This window comes from Schistocerca gregaria, chromosome 3, assembly GCF_023897955.1.
Source record: "Schistocerca gregaria isolate iqSchGreg1 chromosome 3, iqSchGreg1.2, whole genome shotgun sequence".
Taxonomy (NCBI): Eukaryota; Metazoa; Arthropoda; class Insecta; order Orthoptera; family Acrididae; genus Schistocerca; species Schistocerca gregaria.
The window spans coordinates 751,656,066-751,681,417 of NC_064922.1; the positions used below are offsets into that span (position 1 = coordinate 751,656,066).

General features: G+C 43.6%; 1 protein-coding gene across 1 annotated transcript in view; it reads left to right on the forward strand.

Annotated features, from left to right (window-relative positions):
• The window catches only part of LOC126354260 (dopamine receptor 1-like), a 1,077,603-nt gene extending 1,054,387 nt beyond the window's left edge, over nt 1-23,216 (forward strand). Inside the window, exons 5-6 of the mRNA XM_050003780.1 lie at nt 11,010-11,553; nt 22,778-23,216. Coding sequence (XP_049859737.1) covers nt 11,010-11,553; nt 22,778-23,182 — 949 coding nt within the window. The 3' untranslated portion in view covers nt 23,183-23,216. The remainder of the gene's footprint in view (nt 1-11,009; nt 11,554-22,777) is intronic.
• The last annotated feature ends 2,136 nt before the right edge of the window (nt 23,217-25,352 follow it).

The following is a 25,352-nucleotide window of genomic DNA, read 5'->3' on the forward strand; positions in this document are numbered from 1 at the left end:
TAATCTTGTAAAACAAACGTGTGTGCATCTCTCAGCGGTAGTGTTGTAGGCCTCTAAAACTTAATGCTCCAATTTTATTTCACTTTTAACCGTTACATTTTTTATATGTCCTTGTATCACTAGTTATTTCTTGATTCCATCTTTGACCATTGTCACTACCCTTTAAGGTTTCGTTATGCTGTTCTAAGCATTACAGCATCGAATTCTGTTTATAACTTTTTAGCTTGTTATTTCAGACCACATCTGTAAAAATATTATTTACAGTTTTTAATACGATTAGTTTCGTATTACTTTTACACATGACTTGTAGTAGATCTCATGCGTTTCTATTTAACCGTTGCCTACATTTGCCAATTAAATGATACTTCATATCTCACAGCTCACTGACGCCATCTACTGTGAGCTGCAGACACTTGCCGCATACATTTCAGCGTTCCCGAGCACAGTACTACTTGCCTAGCTTCAATATGAGGAACTACGACCTCAATATGTTTATGTGGTGACTGATCTCTGTAGGCCTCATCCTGTTTTGTACTACGGCACATGCCTCAGAAAGGTAATCCCTTTTTTTTTCTTTTTTCATTGAGTGTAATATATATTGCTATGACAAAGCCGGTCACTTACTACGTTATTCACAATGTAAAATAAAGAAGATGAATATTGTAGAAATTATGAAGCAGTCCCCTGTGATATCATCCAAAAACAATTGGTTTCTCCTTTCTCCACGCCTTTCCAAAGTAAGGAAACCTTGGAAAATAATTGTAGCTAAGTTTTCTTCCCTTCATGTTAATTCTCTTTGCTGATCGACTGAAGTAGCTAACGGCTCCTGACCCCCTATAAAACAAGGTTTTCAATGAGATTTTCGATTCCTCTGTAGCCTATTGTGACGAAAATGTAACGGCACTGCTTATTCTCATGCATGCCTGATTATGGTGAACATCCTCTGTACCTATGGTACGTGAACACCGCGGTACAATAAAGGGTGTCCGAAAATCTTTCCCTGATAACATAAATTGATAACTACAGCTAGAAGTGTCTAATTGTTTACAAACTCTCAAAGTTTTTTTCTCACATCAGTAAAATTCCACATGAGCACCCTTGGTAGCGCGTGGCTTATCTAGACGATACTCAGTTTGCGTCCACACATTAGCCAACATCACTGGAGGGATCGATTCTACGACTGTGGTTATCCGTTGCCGCAGGGTTTCAAAATCTGGTACACGTCTTCGGTAGACCTCGTCCTTGACATGACCCTATAAAAAGAAGTCCAATGGGGTTATGTAAGGAGAGCGTGGAGGCCAAACCGTTGGCCCATCACGACCAATCCATCGCCCAGGAAAGGTCATATCGAGATAGGAACGGACGCCCAAACCCCAATGAGGCGGTTCACCGTCTTGCTGAAACAAGACATCGGAGTGATGCTGAAGCAGCTGAGGAACAGCATGCAGTTGCAACATGTCCAGATACACTGCAGATGTGATGGTAGCCTCAGGGAAGAAGAATGAATGGCCCGATAATTCGATCGTGCAATAGCGCGCACCAAACATTCACCTTTGAACTGCCTCTGGTGCACTCCATGACCTCGCCATGGGGTTGTGAACCCCAAATGCACACATTATGGTGATTCACTACTCCACTGACAAAAAAGGTCGCTTCGTCGGAAAAGGCAATTCGTCTGAGATAACCATCATCGTCCTCAATACGTGACAGTATTTCGACCGCATAGTCATATCGACGAGTACTGTCATTGGGCAACAAGGCCTGAACGATTTGCACTTTGTGTGTACGAAACAATAAACGTTTGTGTAAAATGTCATGGAGAGAGCTTGTTGGCATTTGTAATTCACGTGAGATCCTGCGCACCGATTTCTTCGCACTTCACAGAAAAGACTGCCTTACAGCTTCCACCCTGTCTGCTGAGGTTCTTGGTCGACCAGACCTCGGAAGGTCAGCAACAGATCCTGTGTTCTTGCACGTCTCATACCAGGCTATAATGCTCTTGACATCAGGTGGATTCCTTCCAAATGTTGTTTGGAAGTGTCTCTGCACTGTGATTGGTGATCGTGTCTCATGGTACCACAGGACACACTGTGCCTTCTCCTGATTGGTTAACATGGCTTCTTGGGCACTGCACCTCATCCACTACTTAGGTACTGCGAACCTAAAACAGAAAAAGAACTTTGATAGTTGTAAACAATTAGGCACAAGTTTAAGATTTGTATCTTACCTCTAGCCTGAGTTATCAATTTATGTAATGAGGGAAAGACTTTTCGGACACACTGTATTATGTAATACGAGATCGCATGCGAGAACGCTCGTCGGAGGCAGGTCGGCTTGAGAATGCGTCTGTGCTGCTGCGAAACAGATAACGCGAGCTGTACCTTCCAGTGTTCTGCTCTTGCGCTCTGGCTTCGGCAGTTATCAAAGCTAGATTCTCACGATACTCTCCAGTTGGCGGCGGCTCCGTCTCGTCCCAGAGTCCTCAAGCTTCCAGCTCCAAATGGTTAACTGAAATTCGTCTTTGTCTCTCTACATGGCGCCATCTCACTCTACTAGAATCAGAATTAGCCTCATAACATTTCAAAAATGCTGAAGTGGGAGGTGGTTTGCATGCCGAATGATAAAGAACTTAATTTCGTATTCTTGTTCATCAAGCCGCATCAAACCCAAAGACTAATTAGCGTTAATGGGGATATTTAGAACACATAACAATTTTTTGTATTTGCTACGTCACCACCATCAATTTTAAATTTTCCGCACAGACCTTGGCTTCATTTTGGTGCTATCGAGTAATAATAAGGCCAACGCTATATTGTTTCACGGTAGGAAACAGGCAGATAGGCAGACTGACATTATCCAGGAACCTGGGCGGAAAATTGTAACGGGAACAAAAATGTCTACCCTCCACGTGGACAGCCCTGCCCGCCTGGAACACAAAGTCTAAGTATTCAGAGGCGGGGAGAAAAATGGAAATGACGAACAATGTCATCGGTATATAGAACGTGCTATTTCCAGAATGAATAGTCGTCAGGCAAATGAATCGTCATTGTGCCACTGGAATAGTCTCTTTAACATTTGAATCGTACTTTATGATCAGACATTTCTAGGGGGCCACCACATAGATCATGTAACTTATGTCGGACTACTTATTCACTCCTAGTGTTGCTTATGTCACCCCTACTGTCGTCCACAACAATTTTCTTCAATAGTTAATACATAGTTGTGTGGCCTACTGTCGTTCGCAACAATTTTCTTCAATATGGAATACATAGTTGTGTCAATATTGATTTTCATCCATTATTACGATATTTAACGATGGTGATGGCGTCTAGAATGTGGCTGAGTCTGCGGTACAGTTGCTCCCAGCACATTTGGCAATCTTCCTCCAATTACCAACCCTTCTACAGTCTCCACTCATTCAAAGTCGGAGAGGTCTCACATTTTCTGTTACCTACGTCTAGACGCCGTTACATATGTGAAAATAGAGCATTTCCGCTGCAGGTAGCACTGCCACAAAAGACAAACGTCGAGGTCGGCTACCTCACCTAACCGGGTTCCCAGCCTTGTTTCCTTATCTGCTCGTCGATAACTATGGCAGCAGATAGAGAAATTGAAAGAGCACCTTAGCTACAATCGGAAATGGTACAGCAGGCACTCAGAATTTTGTAACCACTCTATACCAGCGTTCAATAATATTCAGTGTTCCTTCCAGAGGTTCTAGCGATATTTTTGTCAACTCTTCCTCCGTGCATCCATGAGACGATACTTTTTCTTCCTCCTTTCTTGCTAGGTCAATGGCCGTTTCCTTCACTAAGCCTTAGTCCACCTTGTCGTTGACACACCATCATTTTTCATGGGACTGCCTATATTTATCTCACCAGATTGTGAATTATTTCTTACTAGTGTCACAATCTTCCATTCGAGCACCCTGTCTTTCTGTTCCTTTCATTCGTGCTACCCCATACGTAACCAGTCGTAATGGAGTTCACTTCATATCCTTTTCTATTGCTTTCATTTCTCTCTCTACCTTCCACGGTCTGCCCTACAACCCTCCGCAGATTTCTCATTTCTGTGGTTTCCAAAAGCTTTCTAGTTTTTTATGTTCTTGTCTCAGCTGTGTACATCATGATCTCGCAAACGTTTGTTTTTCCTAATTGGACCGTTTAAACAGCCTGTCACTTTGTTTGCTTTCTTTACTTATTCTCTAACCTCCTTTCCGACATTTCAGCTCCTAGACGGTCCAATACCAAGATATTTAAGTGTTATTACATGTGAATGCAAGAATTCAATGTCGCTGTTCACCCAGTTAACACTCTTGCCGATCACTGAATCTCACTACTCTCATAACGTCACTAACCTATGTAGCCTGCAGAGGCGCTCAGAAGATCGTGCAGCAACCTGTCTTAGCAGCCTTCTTATTTTTTTTTACAAAAAACACAAATTTCATATTGGATACGACACATTATCGTCTGCAGCTCCAGTGCGTACCACAACGTAACAGAGGAGGAAAGCTTTTTCGTATATACTGGGCGATCAAAAAGTCAGTATAAATTTGAAAAATGAATACGTCACGGAATAATGTAGATAGAGAGGTACAAATTGACACACATGTTTGGAATGACATAGGGTTTTATTAGAACCAAAAAATACAAACGTTCAGAAAATGTCCCACAGATGGTGTTTCATCTGATCAGAATATCAATAATTAGCATAACAAAGTAAGACAAAGCAAAGATGATGTTCTTTATAGGAAATGCTGAATATGTCTGCCATCATTCCTCAACAATAGCTGTAGTCAAGGAATAATGTTGTGAGCAGCACTGTAAAGCATGTCCGGAGCTATGGTATGGCATTGGCGTCGGATGTTGTCTTTCAGCATCCCTAGAGATGTCTGTCGATCACGATACACTTGCGACTTCAGGTAACCCCAAAGCCAATAATCGCACGGACTGAGGTCTGGGGACCTGGGAGGCAAAGCATGACAAAAGTGGAGGCTGAGCACACGATCATCACCAAAAGACGCGCTCAAGAGATCTTCCACGCGTCTAGCAATATGGGGTGGAGCGCCATCCTGCATTAACATCTACGTTCCAGCAGGTGTTTACCAGCCAGGCTGGGGACAATGCGATTCTGTAACATATCGGCGTACCTCTCACCCGTCACGGTAGCAGTTACAAAACCAGAATCACGCATTTCCTCGAAGAGAAAAAGGCCCGATAACGGAAGATGTGTAAATCCAACCCATAGCGTGACTTTCTCGTCGTGCAATGGAGTTTCAACGACAGCTTTAGGATTTTCGGTAGCCCAAATTCTGCAGTTGTGGGCGTTGACAGACCCTCGGAGCGTGAAATGAGCTTCGTCGGTCCACAACACGTTAGTCAGCCAATCGTCATCTTCCGCCATCTTTTGAAACGCCCAAACCGCAAATGCCCTCCTCTTCACTAAATCGCTAGGTAACAGTTCATGATGCCTATGGATTTAGTACGGACAGCATCGGAGGGTACGACTGTCAACCAAACAGTAGTGTATGGAATGCCGGTGCCACGTGAGACTGCACGAGCGCTGACTTCCCCGTGCATAGACGAACCCGCTACAGTCTCCATTTCTTCCTGAACTGTCTCAGCAGCATTACGCCTTGTGCTCGGTCGGCCACTACGGGGTCTATCATCTAAACAACCAGTGGCTTCGAACTTCGAAATCATTCTCGCTACAGCTGCATTTGTCAATGGACCTTTACCCGTTGGAATCCCCTTCCTATGGCGGTAGGGTCGTAACGCTGAACTGGCACATTCCCCATTCTAATAATACAGCTTCACTAAAAGCGCCTTTTCAGGTAACGTCAACATGCTGCGACTGCTGGCGCATCTGATTCTCTCTCTCATTACAGTTCCTTTTATACACGATTGTCATGCGCAGTCACTGACGTCACGGTTGTTTGTAATTTTGTTATTTGCTTTGGTTGCAATCTTTGCTTTGGAGCCAGAAGGTTCATAATTTCTGTGTACTTCTTCTCACAGTCAGTTTGCAACAAATGGAAAGAACTGTATGAATGTAGTACCACTCATTCAACAATACGATAGACATCAGCTCCTCGGTCACGAAGCTGTTCCAGAACCACTGTCTGAACACCTTCACCGTCGGAGAATCAGCGATTGCTGCAAATCAGATCACCGATTGTCTGACCATTGTCGTCTGTCACCCTAGTCGCTGTAGGTGGCCTTCCTACCCTATCAGCGTCACCCACACCTGTGCCACCTACCTCAAAATGTCGGCACCATTTCGCGGCATTTCACTTGATCCCAACACCACCAAAATTTCGCAGTGAGTCGGTGTGCAGTTTAGACGATTTGCCCCTCGTACTTCGAATGTGGCGGCCGTTTGTAGCTGCCGTGCAATTTCACCCCACACGGTGACGTACCTGTTGCCCGTACCGCATCAGAGCTGAGTCTGCAGAAGGTGCAGAGCTTGTATTCTCTTTAGACAATAAGCCACTCTTTTTGCTCAATAGTCTTAGTATGGGACGACATGTGTAATTTTAGTTTTTATGTCTTGAGTAAGTCTGTGGAACGACTGTGGATTAACTTCCGTAAGAGCTGTTCAAATGGTTCAAATGGCTTTGAGCACTATAGGACTTGACATCTGAGGTCATCACTCCCATAGAACTTAGAATTACTTAAACCTAACTAAATGACACACATCCATGGCCGAGGCAGGATTCGAACCTGCGACCGTAGCAGTCGCGCGGTTCCAGACTGAAGCGCTTAGATCTGCTCGGCCATACCGGCCAGCGTAAGAGCTGTAATTTTTCCGACTGTCAGGTCACGGTCGTTCCGCGAGGCATTTTTGGGAACAAATAATACGTTTACCGACTGTACTTGGATCGTACCCTTTCGGAATTACAGCAACGGCTTTCTTATAGCGTCTGGCACAAGAGATTGTTAAGCACCTCCGTAACGTTCTCGTGCTAACTAAACGATCCTGCCACGAAACGCGCAGCTCTTTGATGGTTCTTCTCTATGTATTCTGTTAATGCAACCTGTTAAGGACGCCACAGTGATCTTACAAAAGTTTTGTAAGCTGTTTCTATAGTAAATAAATTACATTTCCTTAAAATATTTCTAGTGAATCAGAATTTTGCATTTGAGTTCCCTAACAATAATTTTATATGCTTATTCTACTTCAGGTCGTTGGACAGGGTTTGTGCCAAAACATTTATGGTGATTACTGTTCTCAATTGTCTTTCATCAATATTACAACAGTAATAGTTTTCCTTGTCTCTTTCGTCTCTTCACGCACAATAGATTACAATTACTTACGTTCAAAGTCATCTGACTGTCCCTGCACGAAATAACAATCCTATACAACTCTTCACACATTTCACTTGAGTAGTGTAGTATTTAGGTGGAGTGAGGTTCGGGCTGGAGTTGTGCAAACGTGTTGCTTAATTTATCAATTACTTTACTTACCATTAATTGCTTAAGTTAACAGAATAGAAACCACTTGCAATAAAATAAATAAGCAATGCTGGGGAAAAAATTAGTACACTTGGAAATACGACATCGATTTTGATCCGATGACGGCACTTTACACCTGGGGGGTAGTTGATAATGTTTGCAATGTCGCCCGCCAACAGATAGCGTAGTGGCATAGCTAACAGAGCGCCAGCTGTCTCTACCTGTTAACAGGGAATACCCACAGCCAGAAGGCTCAGTGTGGTGCAAATGTGTGAAGCAAGCAGGCAACCATGCCACAGCGACCGCACTCGTAGCTCATACAGCAAAGTGAGCGAGTTTGAAAACGGTAACATCATGGTCTTAAAGGGACGCCAATGGGCGTTCGGTAAGTGCATAATGTTGTTAGATCCGTTCTTGCTGTAAGAAGGTGATGTGTTGTCCCAGCAGGACAATGCTCACCGACCACTGTCCGTGAAGCTCAATACGCTCTGAAGGAGATGCAGCAACATCCCCGGCCGACACGATCTCCAGGCGTGTCACCCGCCGAGCAACCGTGGGATATGATGGGACGAGAAGTGACTCGTGATGCTCGTCAACCAGCAACTCTAATAGAAGTACGTGAGCAGGTCAAGCCGGCGTGACATAACGTATGCCAGGACAGTAGTCCCCGTCTGTGTGATCAACTGGATCCCAGTGTCAGAGCCCATATTGCCACGCGTGAAGGCTACACCACGTTCTAATACGAGTGTTAAACCATGGTTCGATACCTGGTACCTCAGAACCGCTTGTGCTATTGATCTGTATATGTAATCGTTTCAGGTAATCCATATGTACTATTGCAATAATAAATTTTGAGGAAACTGGAAACCTCTAATAGGATGTACTATTTCTTTCCGGCAGTGTAGGCTAAAAGCATTAATGTAGTGTCGAATTAAGCAAGCACGAAATATCCTTTTAGCAACAAAAGAATAAGATTAGACACACAAAAAATTGAATCTGGCCGAAGAATGGGCCACGAGACAACAACATACACTTTAAAACCTTTGATTGCTAGAATCAGAAAAAACTAACAATGCCAAAGAATACTTTAATTATTTACGATCAGTAGTACAGTCTTTAACTACTCCTTTCTCTACTACTACTACTACCGACACCAGAGAACTTTAACACCAAATACAGACGACACTACGAAGCTACCAACGCTGAATATCTTCTTACACACAACGTGTAAGACAGCCCATTAGATTCACGTAAAGCAATGATACAGAAGGAAACTACAGGTCCAATCACAATAAACAATACACAATCAACTCTTAAAACCACAGAATAAACAACTGATTCAAGTTCGTGGAGAAAAGGAGTGAGGAAGACAGAGAGAAAGGATACCAACTTCTGTTTATCAAAATATCCACGGGTGTACTGCCGGTCTATAGTGCTAAATCACGCCCGTGGCATGTATTGACACAATTATGCCTGCTCTATATCACAACATACACTTTCGCACGCCCCACGTGCCATTAATGCAAACAAGCCGCTTCTCAGGTCTCTGAGACTTCCGTTCAAGAGATTGATTTACGGGTTGCTACACCCAACACGTCCGCACACAACATAGTGCACTGTTTTAATCAAAAAGCCACCACGCTACTCTATTATAAAAAGTCTAAGTTTCGAGTAGCACTCAGGTGTCGGTAGAATGAGGTTTTTGTAATCTGTTTCCTTCCTACTGATTCTTCCAGTGAATCTCAGTCTGGCATCTGCCTTCCATACGATTAGTTTCATATGGCCTTTCCACTTTAATTCGTTCAGTATGTACAGTGTTCCGAAACTCCATAACTCGTATTTTGTTTAATAACATGTATAGCTGATGTGCGCATTTCCATGGACTATGTGTGCAGAAATTTTTATTATTGCCTTGCTGCACATGAGCGTGCTATAGTCGAACGTCTGATTCCATCTCACAGGTTGACAAGTATTAGTGTACGGATCGGGATACGTCTGTACAAATGTCCCTTTAACCATCCAGTTTTCCATAATGTCCTTCAGGCGACTTCTACGACTGATTTCCTTCTGTATCCGTATCTAATCCGAACACTTGTTTCGTCTCTGACATCCATGACTCGACCTTGACAAACCGTTCAAATGGTTCAAAGGGCTCTGAGTACTACGGGACTTAACTTAAGCGGTCATCAGACCCCTAGAACTTAGAACGATTTAAACCTAACTTACCTAAGGACATGACTCACATCCATGCCTGAGGCAGGATTCGAACCTGCGGCCGTAGCGGTCGCGCGGTTCCAGACTGTAGCGACTAGAACCGCTCGGCCACAGCGGCCGGCCCAAAACATTCAACTCTCACTTTCTTTCCTTCGTTCATTCCACAAGCCCCTTACAAATGTTCACGGTACAAACACCACCTCTTCTATTACAGTTAAGCAGGCCCCGTGCATTTGGAGAATCATTTTCCAGAAATTTTGCGATCAATAGATATAAAATACGTAAAAACGTTTTTAGATACAATTATACAAATAAATCATCTATATAATATTCTGAGTCTAGCAATGAGTTTTGACCTCCCATTGCAGCTTTAAAAAGCTTTCTCTCCTGTCTTTCCTTTTCCGTTAAACAGCGTTACACATCCCTTCGAATGCAAGCCTATGAATAATTCATGTTTTCATTCTCTTGACGAATTCCACCCTGCAAGACGAGATTTGCCTTTCGGCAAGCACTGCACTTACGGACATCTGAAATGCAACCGACGATTAAGTAACCGTTGTCGGCCCGCCCGGTTGGACGTGCGGTCTAACGCACGGCTTTCCGGGCGGGAAGGAACGCCGGTCCCCGGCACGATTCCGCCCTATGGATTTGAGTCGAGGTCCGGTGAGCCGGCCAGTCTGTGGATGGTTTTTAGGCTGTTTTCCATCTGCCTCGGCAAATGCTGGCTGGTTCCCCTTATTCCGCCTCAGCTATACTACGTCGGCGATTGGTGCGCAAAGAAGTCCTCCACGTAGGCGTACACCACCATTGCTCTACCACGCAAACATAGGGGTTACACTCGTCTGGTGTGAGACGTTCCCTGGGGGATCCACCGAAGTCCGAACCTCACAATAGTCCTGGGTTCACTGTGGGGCGGCGGAGAGGTGAAGTGGACTGCAATAGTCGTGGTGGGGTTGTGGACTACTGCGACTGCGGCGGGGACGGAGCCTCTCCGTCGTTTCTAGGTCCCCGGTTCACATAACATAATCATTGTGGAGTCGACCTAGGAAGATCACAGACAGCTGCAGTGTGCTGGACACAGCAACGTCGCCCATCTGCCTGAACCAATCATGTAGCACGATTTTTTTAAAATATATCTATGGCAACCCCTCAGTGTTTCTGCAGTTACATATGCGCCAATTGTTTTCACCTGCGGGCGCTAGCGTTACGCAGCTGAAAGCTGGCAACAGTGCTTCTGTCTGTCAGGTATCTTCATAGGCGACTCGACAATGGTGAAAACTCTCTGTATTGTGTCAGCGTGTTTCCAGTCCGGAGCCGGGCTGCAGCTGTCGGTGCCGGCAGGTACGGGCGGTGGGTGACGCGGCGCGTGGCGGTGGCGAGCATCGCGGCCATCTGGCTGCTGGCGGCGCTTATCTCCTTCCTGCCCATCTCGCTGGGCCTGCACCGGCCGCCGCAGCCGCTCACCTACCACGACGGCGCCACCGAGCACCCCACGTGCGCGCTCGACCTCACGCCCACGTACGCCGTCGTCAGCTCGTGCATCAGCTTCTACTTCCCGACGCTGGTGATGCTGGGCATCTACTGCCGCCTCTACCTGTACGCGCAGAAGCACGTCAAGAACATCCGCGCCGTGACGCGGCCGCTGCCCGCCGCCGCCGCCGCCAGCACCAACTTCGGCGCGACGGCCGACTCGGCCGACGCCAGCGGCAAGCAGCAGCCTCCCATCGCCGCCATGAGTTCGTCGCCGTACCACGTGTCCGACCACAAGGCGGCCATCACGGTCGGCGTCATCATGGGCGTCTTCCTCATCTGCTGGGTGCCCTTCTTCTGCGTCAACATCGTCGCCGCCTTCTGCAAGACCTGCATACCGGGATTCGTATTCAAGGTCAGACCTTTACTTATTCGTTCATTCTACGTCACATACTTCATGGCCTATACACAGGGGGCCGCCAAGAACGTGCGACCACCAAAATCACGACATACGTCCACGTGTCATATCCCGTAAGAAAATTGTTGGCATTCAAAACAACTTGAACTCTTCTCTGAATGGGTAATTGCAGGCCCTGCATGGTTTGCAACAGAATCTTACTTCACTCCTCTCGCCATACAATGACAAGTTCATCTACATCTACATACATACTCCGCAATCCACCACACGGCGCGTGGCGGAGGGTACCTCGTACCACAACTCGCATCTTCTCTCCCTGTTCTACTCCCAAACAGAACGATGGAAAAATGGCTGCCTATATGGCACTGTACCAGCCCTAATCTCTCTTATCTTATCTTTGTGGTCTTTCCGCGAAATGTACGTTTATGGCAGTAAAATTGTACTGCAGTCAGCCTCAAATGCTGGTTCTCTAAATTTCCTCAGTAGTGATTCACGAAAAGAACGCCTCCTTTCTTCTAGAGACTCCCACCCGAGTTCCTGAAGCATTTCCGTAACACTAGCGTGATGATCAAACCTACCAGTAACGAATCTAGCAGTCCGCCTCTGAATTGCTTCTATGTCCTCCCTCAATCCGACCTCATAGGGATCCCAAACCCTTGAGAAGTACTCCAGAATGGGTCGTATTAGTGTTTTATAAGCGGTCTCCTTTACAGATGAACCACATCTTCCATCAATTCTACCAATGAACCGAAGACGACTATCCGCCTTCCACACAACTGCCATTACATGCTTCTCCCACTTCATATCGCTCTGCAATGTTACGCCCAAATATTTAATCGACGTGACTGTGTCAAACGCTACACCTCTAATGGAGTATTCAAACATTACGGGATTCTTTTTCCTATTCATCTACATTAATTTACATTTATCTATATTTAGAGTTAGCTGCCATTCTTTACACCAATCACAAATCCTGTCCAAGTCATTTTGTACACTCCTACAGTCACTCAACGATGACACCTTCCCGTACACCACAGCATCATCAGCAAAAATCCGCACATTGCTATCTACCCTATCCAAAAGATCACTTATGTAGATAGAAAACAACTGCGTACCTACCACATTTCCCTGGGGCACTCCAGATGATACCCTCACCTCCGATGAACACTCACCATCGAGGACAACGTACGTGGTTCTGTTAAGAAGTCTTCGAGCCATTCACATACTTGGGAACCAACCCCATATGCTCGTAACTTAGGAGTTTGCAGTTGTGCACCGAGTCAAACGCTTTCCGGAAGTCAAGGAATATGGCATCCGTCTGATACCCTTCATCCATGGTTAGCAATATATCATGTGAAAAAAGGGCGAGTTGCGTTTCGTAGGAGCGATGATTTCTAAAGCCGTTCTGATGCATGGACAGCAACTTCTCTGTCTCAAGTAAATTCATTATATTCGAATTCAGAATATGTTCGAGAATCCTGCAACAAACCGATGTTAAGGATATTGGCCTGTAATTTTGAGGATCAACGTGACGACGACAGAGGAGGATAGCGATCGTGCAACCTTCTCTTCAAAGCAGATCACTATGGCACCCCACGTTGAGATCTGGTGAATGACATGACCAGGTGAGAAGCAATAGTTCATCCTCGTGCTCACAGAAGCAGTCATGGAAAATGTGAGCTGTGTCAACAGGGGCTCTCTCATCTTGGAACACAGACACGAGATTTGAGAAACAAGCTTTTTATCGTAGAATGAAACTAATCAATCAACATAGCCACATAATCCTTGGTAGTAATGCATCCTTGCACAGTAACCCTGTGGTCCATGGAACGCAACGATATGGCTGCCAAAGTCATCAGCGAACCCTGCCATTGGAACGTAAACTCGGCCAGATGCTGGAACTGTGTGACTAAATGCCATCAACACAGAACAATGTTCTGGCCACGACAGACATTTGCAACGTATTCAGGACATTTTACAGGTACCGTTGCTAGTCAAATACAACAGCTCAATCAGCAGACTTGGTTAGTAACTGCATTTTTTATTCGAGTATGCATTTCTCGCTGTTTTTCTATATTTTTGTCCAAACCCTGTACGAGGGTGACAAAAGTACCTCCACAACGTTTTTAATCTGTTGCAACACTATAAAATCTACAATGACGTCTTTTTCCAATACAGTCACACTTATTTACCACGTACTGGCTGTACCTATGCGCAAGCATTCCAATACTGTCATAGGAGAAGTATTTCGGTTGAGCAGCTGGCTAAGTGCTCGCATGTACCGATTCCTTCATCTCTACATCGTAGGTTAAGCGATGGCCTCTTGAATAATGTTCAAGCATGCCATACAAATGGAAATCCAATAACATGAGATTAAGACTATCTGTAAGATATATACTGTGACGAGTACGAATGGTAATAGTGGCCATTTGTGGACAGGTGAAGAAAAGGAAACCAACCTTTTGCCATTAGACCTCAGCATTTGTTTCTAACTGCATGCTTCATCTCGTTGCAAAGCACATCAATGTATCGATAAATCGTTGCTAATGTCGCATTCTCCAGGTGATATTCCAAAAATGTGCACTTCTGTGGCCCAAGTTCCTGTGACCAAAGCTATTCCTGCAGAGAGCTAGCTCTTGAATTTCTTTATGGCTGGAGCTCGGGCCCGTTTCCACTCCATGCCCAGGCTTTTTGCTCCGTGCTACAAAACGATGAACCCATGTTTCATCTCCAGAGGTGATTTGTTTCAGAAATATTTCACCTTCATTTGCACGGCAGTCGGGTACCTGAGCAATTCTCATCTTTGCACTTCTACTCTACTTCGAGTTCTTTTCATGTCCGTCTTGAACTTGCAGAAACTTTATGAAAGTTTGTTACCGATGTTGTCATGCGCTGATTCATAACTATTATGTGTTTGGTTTGACTCTTCATCAACAGTGACTCGTAAGTTTTCAAAATCACGGCAATGACTTGCTCATTGTCCGCATCAGTAGTCATTCTGATTGGACATTCAGATTTTTCCTAGTCCTTAGCGTTTTCTCAGCCGCTTTTGAATTCTTCAATCCACTTGCAAACTGCCGTAGTACGACATTGGGCCCATATTGCACTGAGAGTCTTCTGTGGATTCAGAAAATGTATTGCGAGTCACTGTGTTTAATTAGTGCAAACGGAGAGTGGCGCAGCCATATTTACTTCTAAAGAGCACAAACAAGATATCACATCTGTGAAAGCTGTTGCGGTCGAAGAGCAGTGTGCTATCTAGTGGCACACCACGAGGAGCCTTCAGTAAATAATGCAACACCACATTTTTTCTCGGCCAAGTTTGGTTGAAAAATTATGGGTCATTTGGAAATCGTCACAGCAACAAGTTCGCACAGAACTGTCCTATCTCCACCGTACCGGCCAGCCACACAGAGCTGTGACTCCTGCAATGTTGGAACGCCCGGACACTCTCATCTGAGGCGATCGACGGATTAAAACGGACCTCTCCTTCTCCATGACAACGCTAGGTCTTACACACTTATGCAGACCTGAAAGGAGCTCAGAAAACTTCATTGCACTGTTCTTCCTCATCCACACTACAGTCCGGATCTCGCACAGTCCGGCTTCCACCTGTTTGGCCCAATGAAGGATGCACTGGGCGGGAAGCGGAAGATGATGTGGAGCTTATTGAGGCATCATTTGCTCCGACACCGAACGGTAGAGTGGTATGATGCGGGCAAACAGGTCCTCCCGGTAAGTTTATGTAACGCCGTCGCATAGAAAAGACATTGAAAAACAGGATTTTCCAGCCAAAAGAGTGGGGAATAATATTGTGTATTTCAATTCCGAATAAAACCAACCTGCTTTCATAAATAAAATGAGTTGCATTACTTATTGAAAGCACCTCGCAGCAATCTATAGAGCTGGCTTGGCAGAGCGCGGCTCGCGAGCCATCCCCCTCCAGAGGGTGCTTCTCCTTCAACTCGACTCATGCGGTGATATCAAGGACACGACACCGTCACGCTGGACGACAGTCAGTCGTCGTGGACCGAAAGCGCTATAATACCAACTCCCTAAACGCAAATGCCCAAAGACATACACTCCTAAAACGTTGATCTTTATTTAGTTATTTGTCTCAAACTCTTCTATTTACATTAATGAGATACTTAAATATGAAGGTTAGATTTATTTTTGATCTTGATAAGATCTGCAATTCGACTACCAATTGCGTTGTAGTGAAACTGAGTTTGTGTTCCACGGATTCACTCGACACTCAGTTACGTTCGGCAGATTTATTACATTGCACTTAAGAAAATGTACTTTCACCAAATGTATATTGACACAAAAAATTTCATTTTCAGAGAGTGATCTGTGGTTTTTAGGTGCTGATCTTGTGGCATAATTTAAAACTTTCGGCATCTTTTGCTGTTCTAAATATCAGGAATGCATCATTTTGTAACCTAAAAACTTATTCTTGAAGAAGTCTAGTGTCCATTGAGTTATAAAACAAACTGACACCCACTTCTGTAAAACAAAAAAACAACCATGAAACTCATTGGAGACTTCACCAGTAATAGAAGTAAATCCCGAATATTTAACTTTCGTGTAATCTTGTTTTAGTTCACGGCAACTTGGAAAATAACACAAATTTCCCTTGTTTAGTTTTAATTTAAAAAACGTAAGTTTACACAGGAATCCGTTAAGATTTGTAAACATATCACAAATAGTGTATTACTTTCTTTGTAAACGAAAATTCAGAATACATAAATAATTTGTAAAATCTGTTAGAAATGCTGATTCTATTTTAAAGAAGTGCATCATCAGTTCATTACGATTTTGCTTCTCTATTTGAAAACTTGAAAATTTATATTCTAAGTGCAAAACAAACACCTTAAATATTTTCTTGCACTGGAATGAAGAAGTATGTCTTCGTATACCACATTAACTTCTTCCAAAATTTTCGCTGAGATAGAGATCTATTTCCTCATTGTATTACGTTCGTAATTTTCGGTACGTCTTTCATTGAGGACAGCAGTGTGATATTTCCTGCATGGTGCTTCCTGATGAATAATTCATGAAAAATTTAACAATTCCGTCGTTTCCTAATTGACCAAAGAAACCATTTTCACTACCACGCACAGCTTGTGGACCAACGGCAAAAATTTTAGGGCATTTTTTAAAACCACCAACTCTGTCAACACACTTCTTAATTGCATTATAATATCCAAACCTGTTATTCTGAGCATCGGAACTACAACGAGTAACTATTCGTGTACAGAAAACCCGCCCTTTATTAAGCGAGCAAAATTAGTGGTTGACTAAGATCTGTTCCATCCATACTCTCGTCCACACACAAAGAAACAGTACTAACAGTTTGCAATTAAATTGTTGTTCATTTTTGACGTTACGAACCACATATCGAATTAACGGTGTTACCTGACAAAGCACCTGTTTTAAAATGTGCCTTGGCATCATCGAAACCAAATTCCTTCTCCATTCCTATTTAACCCTATCTTACGTGTAAACCGACGCTGATGTATATTTTATTTTTAGTTAATTTTAAGCATACGACGTACGATTCTGTGAAACTCTTTTCTTTAAATTCGATTGTTCAGGCAACGAACCTCTTTTTCTAACTTACCGACAAAAGGGCATACTTCATCAGGAGAGTAACGCCTGTGTACTGCTTCACGGAGCGAACAGAAATGTCAAGCTAGATTATTGCATTTGTATTGAGTTAAACATTCTTGACATATTAAGCATTGAGATTTTTCATCTGAATTGTGTACAAAAAAAGAAAAAAAAAGAGAAAACTGAAGCTCCCATTCCTCATGAAAAATGCCCTTTTCGGTATTCTTTCTTTTCGACATTCTTAAGAACCGTTTTTGAAAGATAGCCACAGAAATAACCAGAGTCGAAACTAGATTGATAGCCATAGCAATAAACAAAACGACAACTTGAGCGATATTGCAGTAATAAGGAGAGTAAATTTGAACAACACGCCTAGAGCGAGCGGATAACGAAACAGCGATGCCTGTTTAGAAGTCGATCACACGCTGCCCCACTTCATTTCTGATAAACAAACGAACCAAGGGCTGTGGCGTCACTCGAGTAGAGTTCAACGGGAAAGCGCTCACTGGAGGGTAATATCGTGCGAGCCACGTGTTTCCAGACCCGCTATAAACGATTAGATCGAAAATGAGGACACTTATTGACTTACCGTCGAATTTCAAACAATACATTAATAGAAAGAAAAAGACGTAATGAAATTTACATTCTCCAGCAAAGAGTGCGCTGATGCGAAGCTTCCTGGCAGATTAAAACTGTGTGTCGAAAAGGAACTGGGACCCATATTTCCCTGTCGCGGGAAAGTTCTCTTCCAACTGAGCTACCCAAACACGACTTACGACGAACCTTCGCAGGTTTACTTCCACTAGTACCTCACCTTCTAGCTTCACCACACACACTAAAACCGTTATTTAGAAAACACATAGGCCTCCTGATGCTGATACCGTCTTCTTGTTATAGGAGTATTGGTTTTAGACAGAGTCTTATCGCTAGGATGCTGATCTGTACGAAGGTATCGGACAGACACGGCTAGTAGAACTACCAGAATCAATTTAATCTTAACAAACAACGCTCAGAAGTGGCTGGACGGAGTGGGGGTTTTGTGCTCTTAGCTCCTGACTAATGATTACGGAGATTGTGGCCGCATCCACTAACCACGGCTGTAGCAACACACCCGAAGTCCAACGCCAGAATCGGTCCGCTGCCGCACAGACAGGGTGAAGTTGTAACTCGCCAGTAGGCGAGGCTCTGACCGTGAAATAGCCTTCAAGAGTGAAACCGCCATAGCTCCAAAGTACAATTCGCTATGCGACATGATGGTTCATCAAAACCGCCAGATCACAGTCGAACACGCCCACGCCATAGGCGCCGCCACTCGGGAGACTAAGAAAGCCATAGCGAAGCAACGCTAGGCAAATAGTTACCTCAGCCACAAGAATCGAAATAACCTGGCGCACGCCTCAGCTATATTTAATAAACAGAGGTGAAATGCTATAAAAATATATACTTACCATCAAAAGCTTACGAAGAACGTCAAATTCAATCAACCAAAAAAGTATCTGTAATACGAGACTGCCGAAAACTTGTCGCATCACTAAGACATCAAGCACTTTTTACCTTGATATGCTGTGTGAGGTCCTGTCTCCTACTAAACAAACAGTTTGTCAGTACCACGACAGTATGTAAATGTGACAGCAGATGCAAACGGAACCTAGTTAAGCAATGCTACACATAAATCAATCACATCATACATTTACAAAATCACAAAGAATTAGTCGATATAAACAGAAGAATGCAAGTGTTAACAAGGATTCTCTATCTTAATCTCTTAATTTTTTTAATTTTTAGATCTATGTATTACCAAATCCATTTTCAAGAAGACTTAAAATGGAGAAGTTAATATTTCCTCCTACTTTTCGTTCTCCAATGTTGTAGCTCAGTTAGAAAAGTAAAAAGCCTACATATTATCAAGGTCTTCAGCAAGATTGGAACCGACACCAGAGGGAGTTTCGCCTCGCCAAAGTTATCGTGTTTTCACTTAGCAACCCATGATGCGTGCACACCACTCTCATTGCCATATTGAGTTAGTTAGTTGGTTAGTTACTTAATTAGTCAGTCAGCTAGCTATTTATTGCTCCACAGATCATTTGAACGATTCTTCCTTCGAAATGATAAGCAACAAGTCAATTTACAAAATATGTATACATTATTAATATTAAAATTAATGAATACATCATTTTTTGGTCCTACTGAAGCAATAACTCTCAAGAATTAGTTCCTGTTTTGGAGGCTATCAGTTTATAAATAGAAATTCAACTGTAGAATAGCATGAGTTGTCCAGGTTAGATTTAAAACTTGCTTTGCTACATGATAAACATTTTTGTTAATGGAATTGATCAAAAATTTTTGTTGCTGCATAATGAACTTCTTCCTCCGTCATTGACAGCTCTAATAATATGAAATAAAGGTCATTATTTTCCTCTAATGTGGTAGGTATGGAAATCACTATAATTCTCAAATTTTGGTGTATTACTTGTGACAAATTTCATTAGCCAACGTATGTACTGTGAAGGTGCAGTTAAAAAGGCTAACTGTTTGATGAGGTACCTACACAACGAACTCAAGTGGACACCACATATTATACATACTGCTAATTTTGTCTAATCAGTACTTTCTTTCTGTGCAATATGTTATCCCAAAAAAATTACTCCATGCAATATTATTCAGTGAAAATATAAACAATATGTCAGGAGGTGCATTCGTTTGTTTCGAAGACTAGCAATTATATGAAAAACAAAAGTAGATGAACTTTATTGCTTGAGCAGTTCAGTACGGCTCTTACTCCAGTCCAAGTTTTCATCAATATGTATACCCAAAACTTGGAGCATTATGCCATATTTATTGACTACTGTTTGTGAGCTACACCATTATTTCTTATGATTCTATTTGTTGTACAAAACTGAATATAGCTTGTTTCCTAAAAAGTAAGGAGAGACCACTTCTAGAAAACCACGTAATAATTCTTTCAAAAACATCATTAACAATGTCATATTTTGCTTTCTCTGTAATGAGATTTATTCAAACACAAGGATTGTCTGAAAAAATGTATCAGTTTTGCTCGTTGAATTTTATATGGGAGGTCACACATGGAATGAACTGGATTGGACCCAAAATTGAAACCTGTGGGACTCCCTTTGTGATATTTCCAGTCACTAAAATTTAATATCTTTCTAGTGCTGTTTTAATTTATCAGCACAATTAATTGCAAGCTATTTGTTATGTATGGTTCAGTCCAGTTGTGTGTAAAGATATCAAAGCCATTAACTTTAAGTTTTTCTATGAAGGAAATACGTTCTACAGAATCAAATGCTTTGTAAAGATCACAAACAACAACAACTGGTGATATTTTATTATTTAATGCTTGTAATATTTGGTGGTTCAACGTATAAATAACAATCTCAGTGAACCAACTCTTCTGGAATCCAAATTGTGACTTTTTCTACGTAAATGAGAGACTATTCTTGAGAAAATTGTCTATCTTGGAACCTTTCTTGTAAATAGTTTAACAATTATATGTCATGAAACTTCCTGGCAGCTTAAAACTTTGTGCCAGACCGAGACTCGAACTCAGGACTTTTGCCTTTCGCAGGCAAGTGCTCTACCAACTGAGCTACCCACGCACGACTTACGCCCCGTCCTCACAGCTTTACTTCTGCCAGTATCTCGTCTTCTACCTTCCAAACATTGCAGAAGTTCTCCTGCGAACCCTACAGAACTACCTCTGAAAGAAAGGATATTGCGGAGACATGGCTTAGCCACAGCCTGGGGGATGTTTCCAGAATGAAATTTTCACTCTGCAGCGGAGTGTGCGCTGACATGAAACTTCCTGGCAGATTAAAACTGTGTGCCCGACCGAGCCTCGAACTGGAAACATCCCCCAGGCTGTGGCTAAGCCATGTCTGCACAGTATCCTTTCTTTCAAGAGTGCCAGTTCTGCAAGTTTCGTAAGGATAACTTCTGTAAAGTTTGGTAGGTAGGTGACGAGATACTGGCATAAGTAAAGCTGTGAGGACTGGGCTTGAGTCGTGCTTGGGTAGCTCAGTCGGTAGATGGTGGTGGTGGTGGTGGTGGTGGTTAGTGTTTAACGTCCCGTCGACAACAACGTCATTAGAGACGGAGCGAAAGCTCGGGTTAGGGAAGGATTGGAAAGGAAGTCGGCCGTGCCCTTTCAAAGCAACCATCCCGGCATTTGCCTGAAACGATTTAGGGAAATCACGGAAAACCTAATTCAGGATGGCCGGAGACGGGATTGAACCGTCGTCCTCCCGAATGCGAGTCCAGTGTGCTAATCACTGCGCCACCTCGCTCGGTCAGTCGGTAGAGCAGTTGCCCGCGAAAGGCCAAGGTCCCGAGTTCGAGTCTCGGTCCGGCACACAGTTTTAATCTGCCAGGAAGTTTCATGTCAGCGCACACTCTGCTGCAAAGTGAAAATTTCATTCTGGAATAATATCGCATATTTTAATATTTCCAAAAATTCCCTGTGACAGCACTGCATTATATGTCTCACTAAGGACATTAGTTATTAAGTTAGAACAACATTTGAGAATTCTTAAATTCCATGAATACCATACGAGCCATTGTATTTTAGAATTTTCGTAATTTTGTTAATTTCAGTGAAGGATACTGGTACTATTTCTGGTTGATGTAAATGTTGTGAAATGACATTTTAACACATTTCCTTATTTCTTCAGTTTAACCATTACTGTTGGTTTTGCTACTAGGGTAAGGATGGATAAAGTGGCTAGTTCGTTTCTTTCCCTTGGAGAATGCTGCAGCCTGGTGGCGAATATTTAAAACTGTTCAAAGATAATTCATTGGTTTTGGTTTTGTATTTTTCCTATGTCTGATGTAATGCAAGCGATAAATTTCTTTGATGTATGAAAAATATATATTCTGACAGTTAACTGCTGCTATGCTGGTAAAACGTTGTATTTTAGCCTTTCGAAACCACGTATTTATGAATTGTTGAGGTTATGTAATTTAGAATTCACCCAACATTTAGCGTAATAGCGTACAGTCCGGCGTAGTGGCCAGTCACCTAACAGAGCAAAGTGGTCAAGTACCCAAACATATAAATTATAGTCTATTTAATTTAAGACAACTGAACTGATAATAAAACAAGAGTATTTCGTAAAATAACCGTACTGAGGCATTAGTGTGTTCTCTTATTGCAAGTGTATGTTAAGAAGCCATAAAATTGTTAAACTTTAGAAATTCACTATACGAATAATAAGATTCCCAAGCAGTGCAACAGGCATTGAATACTGTAAGAAAAGAAAATATGTTAAACCAAATGTGTTGTGTTGATTTAGCTTTTTGTCTCAGTAATCTGCTATAAAAGACATTTAGAAAGGGATTGTTAGCCCTTAAATACACTAGCTGTTTAGACTGCGTATCTTCGTGGGGTAGGACTCAGTCCAACAACGTTTACAGAAACTCGACGATATAACAATAAATAAAAGAAAAGGCAAAATAAATCAGTAGAGCAGTAGAGCTATGGTGTTACAGGTTGCAGAGCAGAGCAGAATTCTGATGTGAAGTCGAAAAGTGATTGCTTCGGAACAGGACATTAACCACCTTGCACGGAAAATTTCTTATTTCCTCTGACCAGGTGCTGACGTGGCTGGGGTACTCCAACTCGGCGTTCAACCCGGTGATCTACTCCATCTTCAACACGGAGTTCCGCGAGGCGTTCCGGCGCATCCTGACAGCGCACTACCGCACGCCGTGCTGCTGCTGCTGCTGCGCCGACGGCCGCTGCGGCTACGAGAGCGTCTCGAGCCGGCCGTCGCTGGCTGGGGCGGGCGGGCGCCGCGACGCCGTGCCCGGCCGGAGGCCCAAGGGCGCCGGCGGCGTCGGGGGCGGCGCCGGGGGCCGCAACGGCTCCTGCGGCCACCTGCGCGAGTGCAGCTCGCCGCGCTCCTCCGCGGGCTCTGCGGGCGTGCCCACGCCGCGCCAGCTGCGCGTCAACTCCACCGACGTCATCCTGGACGGCGAGGAGGTCAGCGCCATATGAAGCCAGGCGGACACCCGAGCAGCAGTGGAGGGCAACGAAGTGTGTGTCAGTGTGCAGTGCGCGCGCAGCCGTAAATAGACTGCGACCCGGGAGGCTTCGTATTGTCGGACTGCATCGGACAGTGGCGAACGAGCCACTTGTTGCAGCTGGCAATTGCCCTGTTGTTACCGTATTACAATAATGCTGTGCATCTCATCGGTCTGTTAGGCAGGCAAACACTTGTTAGAAATTTACGTGTTGTAGTTACTGTTTCAGATGAATCGCCGAGCTCCTTTTTTTTTTCTCGCACGTGTAGTTCACCGGACACAGTTCTGGACAGCAGAAATGGTTTCGTTCCGAGAGAATTGTGGCCCAACGGCGTTTAGCAGTATTTATATGTAAAGACGTACGTGGAAGTTCCTATACTTCAAAAGGTAGTGAGACCACGAGAGCGGAAACGAAATGTGCAAACGCCCTACTGAACTGTAGTGCCCAGTGCTACAGCTCATGACTTGTGGCTTCAGAAGAGTGCACGCTAGCGTCAGGCAACACTGTCAACGTGCTAGATACGTTAAAAAAATTGCAGGCAATGCTCCATAGCTCTCAGATAAGTTCCGAATAACATCTTCTAATCGGTAAAAGCTGCTATATCATTTTTTTATTTACGACAAAGTTTGATCAATTATCTTCATCATTTTAATTTTCTTTTATAAATGTAGTATGGAAAGGCACTTCGGTGACTTCGTACACTAATTGAAATGCAAAGCATTTCACCGTGAAGCATCAGTCCGATATTTATAAAACTTCGTGGAAATGTTTGTCATACCTGTATAATGGTTATTTAACGATTTAACCATCGTTCCGTTCGAAATCGATGTCCCTCTTAAACATGAGTAGATCAGTACGAGAAGAGACCCCATCGGGCATGAGTACGCTGTTCTATTCGCTACTGCATGGAAGCAAACACATTCCAAATGTCATCATTGGGAACGTCGTGCCATGCTTGAAACACGTGCACTGTTACTTCATAATGATTGCTGTTGTATTCGCTATTGCATGGAAGTAAATACCTTCCAAATGGTGATTTCGCGCCGTGCTTGATACCCATGCATTGGTGGTTTATGATGATTGCCGGCTGCAGGCTAGCATCAGAGTATGTGTTCTTCCATCGCATCTCAGACATGCGGATGTGGCTGATAAATCATGGGACAGGCCAACTCAGTCGTCATCCAGCAGTGTCTTTTGAAGAATGCAATTTGGTACTCTCGGCATTCAACAAGGGACAACAGTGTCACTTGCCACATACTTCCGAGCAGTCAGCGTCTCGGAGCGGTTACCAAATCAGTCGTGCTGCCATGACCAATAGTAACTGTCTCCATGGTTCCAGGAGCTGGAGAGGAATGGGTCTTGAGAACCACTATTTCGTGCGAAATTTCATTACGTCGTCCACAACCACGTTTTCGCCCACATGAGCGCCACGAAGAGAAGGGAGACTTACCACTGAACACCGGAGAACGGCACTAGTCGTCCAGTCGACTCGGCCACTAACCATGCAAGTCTCTGTGTTCTGTGTTACTGTGGTCCCGTGCCAGCGCAAAATGACGCGTGGCAACTGGAGTTCTCAAACCAGCTTCTACTAATTACATACAACGGTTCATGGTCATAATGTTTGCCCCCTGTTTCCGCTGTTGTTATCGTTCTGCTTGTCAGAGCCAGTCGACGAATCCTATGATCTCACGGTGTGCTGATAGAAGCAACCGTGTCTACTCTTCTTACCACACTCTTGTCCTCAATCCGTCCCATCACCGCCCGTTCTGCACCCATTGCACTACCCCCAAACTGTCTGTGAGATCTGTGTGGTGCTCGCAAGTCCCTATGCTAATTACTCGGTTCTTCTCAGACTCCGAAACTCTTGATAAGCTGCACGTGCACGTTTGCTTGACATGTGGCGATGCGATCTCCACCTGAAAACTTCAAGCAAACTTGGAGGCATTCAGTAGCCATCGTGTGCTCACACAATTCTTCATCTGTGAAAATGAGTTTTTTTTTGTCCTGAGGACAGAAGATCAGATAAAAAAGGTATGGAATTAATTATGAACTTAGACGTTGTTTAAAGCAATTTACAGAGATTGCCGAAAAAATGGTCTGAAAGTATTTTGAGATATGTAGCACTTGCGGCACATAAGAAAAT